This window comes from Lepus europaeus, chromosome 23 (genome assembly GCF_033115175.1).
Source record: "Lepus europaeus isolate LE1 chromosome 23, mLepTim1.pri, whole genome shotgun sequence".
Taxonomy (NCBI): Eukaryota; Metazoa; Chordata; class Mammalia; order Lagomorpha; family Leporidae; genus Lepus; species Lepus europaeus.
The window spans coordinates 25,096,817-25,102,816 of record NC_084849.1 but is presented as its reverse complement, the minus strand read 5'-3'; the positions used below and the strand labels follow the sequence as shown (position 1 = coordinate 25,102,816).

The window sequence follows — 6,000 nt, the reverse complement described above, 5'->3', positions numbered from 1 at the left end:
CTGCGGAAATTGACTCTAACTGGTGGTCCAGACCTGGGAGCTTATCAGAAGTCCTCATTCCCAGGCCCCACGCTGGCTCTGCTAAATCAAAAACTCTGGGGCGAGGTCCCGAAATCTGCTGCAGCAGGTGCTCCAGGAGTTCCTGGCTAGAGATGGCCACCCTGAGAAGCCCTGTACCTGACTGGGAAAGGCATTGCTGGCGACACTCATGCTTCAAGAAGGGCCTTTCATTGGCTGCCGTAGTACAAGCTATCATTTGCTGGTCCCCAGTTATCTGAGTGGCTCAGTCTCCTTTAAAGCAACACCAGGCAGACGGACTTACTCCAGGTTGACTACAGGTTTTGAGATCGTCTCCATACAGCTATCTGTTTTTAAATGGTTTGAGTTGCCAGCTTCTGCTCTCAGCTACGCTGGCTTCCAGTTTCCGAATCCTTATCTCTTGCTAACCGCTGTTCCCTCTGTATCTAGCATGTCTAGCTATTCTGATTTGGGAGTGTTTTTATCTTTATCAAAAAATACATTTTGAATTGTGGGACTGTAACGCAGCTTCATAGAGCATCTGGATGGGGTCTTTCGTGTACGTAGCTCTTGCCCCCTTTCCAAGGTGTCCTTGTCACAATCACAGAAAGTGGTTTTCAAAGAGAAAAACCCACAGTTGAGATGCAATCAGAAAGTCGGGAACAGGACCCAGGGCAATCTAGATACCTTGCCTACTCATGCACCAACACTCAGTGCTCCCCTTTACTCTATTTTATTTATTTTATTTTATTTTATTTTATTTTATTTTATTTTATTTTATTTTAATTTTTGACAGGCAGAGTGGACAGTGAGAGAGAAAGAGAGAAAGGTCTTCCTTTACCATTGGTTCACCCTCCAGTGGCCACTGCGGCTGGCGCACCGCGCTGATCCAAAGGCAGGAGCCAGGTGCTTATCCTGGTCTCCCATGCGGGTGCAGGGCCCAAGCACTTGGGCCATCCTCCACTGCCTTCCCGGGCCATAGCAGAGAGCTGGCCTGGAAGAGGGGCAGCCGGGACAGAACCGGCGCCCCGACCGGGACTAGAACCTGGTGTGCCAGCGCCACAGGCAGAGGATTAGCCTAGTGAGCCGCGGTGCCAGCCCCCCTTTACTCTCTCAATGCTCAGAACACCACAAACTCCACACAAGGCTGAGGAGCGCTCGAGCCGCGGAATAAGCCACTTTTGCTTCTTTACTCCCGGATGCAGGGGAATGAGAAGGCGACTCCAACTGGCGCTGTTTTTTCCTTCCACGGGAACAAGCCGCTCCTTTACGTGCTGAGCCATTTGTACACCCAGGGACCCCAGCTCTTTCCCAGGTACACGGAAATCAGCCCATATGAAAATGGTGACTTTTCCTTCACTTCAATGGGATTATGGTACAATGTGAGGTAACTTCAAAAAGTTTGTGGAGAATGCAATTAAAAGGCAAGTTAATTCAGAGAAAAGAATGTTGAAATCATGTGAAGGAGAGGTCTTCATGAAAAATAAATGCGTCTTGTGAAGAAAAATCTATGTGCAAATTTTTTAAATTTTTTGAAGATTTGTCGTTTCATTTATTTGAAAGGCAGAGTGACTGGGGGTGGGGGGAAGATCTTTCATCTGGTTCTCCCCAAATGGCTGCAATAGCTAGGGTTGGTCTCCCACATGCGTGGCAGAGGCCCAGGCACTTGAGCCATCTCCCACTGCCTTCCCAGGTGAAGAGCAGGGAGCTGGATCCAAAGCAGATCAGCCAGAACTCAAAGCAGTGCTTTGACATGAGATGCCAGCATTGCCGGCAGTGGCTCAACCCACGGCACCACAATGCCAGCCTCTCAAAAATTTTTCACACCAAAAATAAATATTCAATTCCATTTTCCGATGAACATTTTTAATCGCCCTTGTATTATTAAGATTGCCCAGGTGAAATTAAAATACTTAATTCATTAAATGAAATGAAAGGAATTTCCACCTAGGAAAACGATTCAGCAAGAAATATACTCCTCTTGGCTACACGTCTGGAGCAGAATCCACCAACCCTAACCATGGTTACCAGACCACCTCAGAAAGGAACTGCTGTGGTCCTGTGGATTCATGAGAAGAAGAATCCCAGGCTAATTATTTCAGTGTAGGCTGCTTTAAATGACGGATGCTCCCAGCAGGTGCATCTGCTCTATCCTGGGACACAGTGCCACTTCCTAAGCTCATGGATCGACCTCAGCACCAGGAGGCAGAGGGGGCCTCCAACAATGAATTCTGATTGGTTATATTCACCAGAGAGCACAAGATCTGGTCTTGTGCAGCCACAAGAAAGGGTCCACCACAGGCTGGGCTTAAAAATTAAGTGCTTGTTTATAGCAAAATGCCTACAACATCCATTTAATCAGCAAACATGGATGCGTGGCCCAGGCCCAGGGAAGGTCACAATGAATCAAATCCCAACCCCTGGGAACTCACAATGGACACTGTTAAGAAGACCAGAAAAGCCCTTGCATTTGTGAGCACCTGCTTTCCACTGAGTGGGCTGAGGCTGGTTCCTGGGGGCCTCCCCTTGAGTTAATGACTCCACCAGCAGCCATTTCAAAGAGCAAACAATGGGGCCAGGGACCCCACCAAGCTCCCATCCACAGCTCCCACGCATTCCTCCGTTTGGCAGGTTGACTTTTCTCATGCTGGGGAAACTTGACAGAGGTATGATGACAGGTGGAAAAGTTTTCTTTAAAAAAAATGTAGGAGGAAGAGGTTATACACAGAGAGGGCAAAGACCAGGGAGACCGACACACTTATAATAACATTCAAGTACGACCATCAAGGTTGACGGTTGGAATCCACCCGCGAGGGCCTTGCTCAGACACCATGGGGCTTCTTCTTTGTTTGCCTTTGTCTGTATCTAAGGAGAATTTTCCATCTGCAGCTCTGGTAGGCCCACACAACTGGATCACACTGGCTTCAAACACGCAAGTGAACAGCCAACTAACGGTTTTCCTCCAACCAGCCTGTAATTTACATATAGACATTTATCCAAACGGGGCAAACTTTGCAAGGGATTGATTCCCCTTCGCCACCACAGCATGGGATGAAAGGGAGGCAGAGAGTACACATGCCAGCCTTGCCGAGTGGCAGCAGCGGCCGGGACTCAGGCAAAGTACGCGTAGCAGAAGACAGCCACGGCCAGCAAGATGACACCGTTGATGTTCACCACGGTCCTCCACAGAGGGTGCTCGGAGGTGTCTGTGAGCTTCAGCTTCATGGCGGCCTCCTCCTCCTTGGTCATCTTGGGTCCCTTATCCTGGTCCAGCCCACAAAACAGGTCATAGGCCCGCCTGAAGAATCCTTTCTTCTTCTTAGGAACTTCTGTGTCAGGATAAAAAAAAAGTGCAAAAGGAATATTAGAGGGACTGACGTGGCACAGCGGGTTAAGCTGCCACCTGCGATGCCGGCATCCCATATCAGAGTCCTGGCTGCTGTGCTTCCAATCCAGCTCCCAGCTAATGTTCCTGGGAAAGCAGTGGACCCAAGTGCTTGGGTCCCTGCCACCCTCATGGGAGACTTGGATGGGGTTCTTGGCCCCTGATTTTGGCCTGGTCCAGCCCTGGCAGTGGCAGCCATGTGGGAAGTGATCCAGTAGATGAAAGACCTCTCTCTCTTTCTCTCTCTCTCTCTCTCTCTTTCTCCCCCCACCCACTCTGTGTTTCAAATAAATAAATAATTTAAAAAGAGAGAGAGAGAGAGGGAATTTCTGAGGCTGGTACTGCAGTGTAGCAGGTAAAGCCATTGCCTGCAATGCCAGAATCCTATATGGGCACTGGTTCGAGTCCCAGCTGCTCCACTTCCAATCCAGCTCCCTGCTAATGCATCTGGGAAAGCAGCAGCAGATGGACCAAGTGCTAGGATCCCTGCACTCGTATGAGAGAACCTGCAGAAGCTCCTGGCTTCAGATCAGCTCAACTCTGGCTGTTGCAGCCATTTGGGAATGAACCAGCAGATGGAAAATCTCTCTCTCTCTCTCTCTCTCTCCCTTTCAAATACATAAATAAATCTGAAAGAAAAAAAAGATGGAAGGAAGGGAAGGAGGGAAGAAGGAGGAAAGAAAAAGAGAGAGAGAGAGAAAAGAAGGATGGATTACTGGACACAGAAGCAGGGAACTAGAAAAGTTTCCCAAGGAAGACAGCACACATGGAGCCCCTACATTTCTGCCAAGACGTCCCAACTATCTTATTTTCAGGAAGGAGAAGGGCACAAACGTTCAAATGAGCTGTAACTAAACGAGTATTCTTTCACCACTATGACCAGCTAGCTAGCCTACGTTTTATCTCTACCAGGCCTAATGCATAAGGCATTCGTTTTGATTTAGAACAGAAAAGCCGGAAGCTGGTCTATGAGACAGAGGTGTCAATAATGGGCTGGGGAATTGTGGCATACAAGGGTAATTCAAAAAGTTTGTGGAAAATGGGGACAAGGCCACCAACTAGGTTGCTAGCGTCACCTATCAATCCCTCGATCTGAGTCCTGGGGACACTTGTGATTCCAGCTTCTTGCTAACGCAGACCCTGGGAGACAGCAGGGACAACTCAAATAGTTGGCTCCCCGACACCCACGTGGGAGACCTGGATGGAGTTCCCCAGTCCTAGCTTTAGGCTGGACCTGCCCGGACTGTTACAGACACTGGGGAGTGAACCAGCAGATGAGAGTAAACTCCCTCTTTCTCTCTCACTCTCTCTTTCTCTCTCTCTCTCAAATAATTTTTAAGTTCATGGGAAATGTAGTGATTTTGATATAAAATTATTGAAATTACGCATATGAGGGGTCTTCAAAAAGTTCATAGAAATGCATATTATGAGAAAATTCTTCATGAATTTGTTTCAATAAGCTTCTTTTTTCATGCCATTTTCCCAAGAACATGGAAAAGCTACTTCTGAAATACATAAACTCATACCTGTTTGCTACATCCCTGGAGAGCAATGAGGCTGGGATGATCAGGGAGTGCATTGGCTACACCTGTCAGTTCTGAGGCTTCACCGTCCACCCTGGTGCAGGGTAAGAACTGTTACTAGCAAATGCTGATTCAGGCAAGCAGTGACCAACACTCGAGGGCTTAACGTCCGATGCTGCAACTCAGCACTGTTGAATCCAGCCATGCAGCTGGCCTGACCCTCAAATGGGAGGCTCACCAGGGCACTGACCCCTCCCTCTGTGGCCAGGTGTGACGATGGAGGTAGACATACCTGGTTTTTCAAGCCCAACTCTACCACTCACTAAATAGGAGATCAAGTCCACTCGATTTTCCTATACTTGGAGACCACTGCTCTACATTTTCTCATTTTTATGATCACAGAATTTTTTGAAAGAGTCACAGGATTTTAGAACTGTAAAGAACCTTAATGATCAGGTCCATACACATATAAGAACTGAGACCAAAATCCCTCTTCGTAGCCTTGTGAACTCATCTCTCTGTTCCTTGGGTTTCTTTAACACTGGGTAAGCAATACCTTCTTCATTGTATGAATGAACCTTTAGGGAGAGATTTAATGAGTGACCATCTAGTAAATAGTAGATGTCAAAAGGTGTTTGTCTCATTCCATTCCTTCTCTCTCTTTTCTCTCATACACATTAGAACGGAAGGTATCCTTACACAGCTCCCATGTGATTCATTCATAAAAGGCAGAAGGAGGGGCAAGGAGCCGGGCTCACCAGCAAGCCCAAGTGAGAAATATGACTCTCTGGGTTGACAAAAAGTTGAGTGGTCTTGGGACAGTCTCTATGTCTTGTTTCCTTCATCTGTAAAATTGGAAGAATTATACTTGCATTATCTGCCCTAAAAGGATGGTGTGATGCTAACATGAATCACTACAGTAGGATATTTACAACTGTGTTATAATCCTGTCATTTCTGATCACCACAATGATGGTGATGAGTATATGACTTTGGTGAAGGAGCTGCAAGTCTCCCTCCTGCTGCTGTTTCTCAGAGAACGGTGAGTGCATCACCCAGCTCCCTCAACACAGCT

The 6,000-nt window shown here is 47.5% G+C and overlaps 1 protein-coding gene across 1 annotated transcript in view; it reads right to left on the bottom strand.

The window, feature by feature from the left end:
- Positions 1-2,864: 2,864 nt before the first annotated feature.
- The window catches only part of SLC5A1 (solute carrier family 5 member 1), a 75,529-nt gene continuing 72,393 nt past the window's right edge, over positions 2,865-6,000 (bottom strand). Inside the window, exon 15 of the mRNA XM_062181967.1 lies at positions 2,865-3,347. Within this exon, the coding sequence (XP_062037951.1) occupies positions 3,130-3,347 (218 nt within the window). The 3' untranslated portion in view covers positions 2,865-3,129. The remainder of the gene's footprint in view (positions 3,348-6,000) is intronic.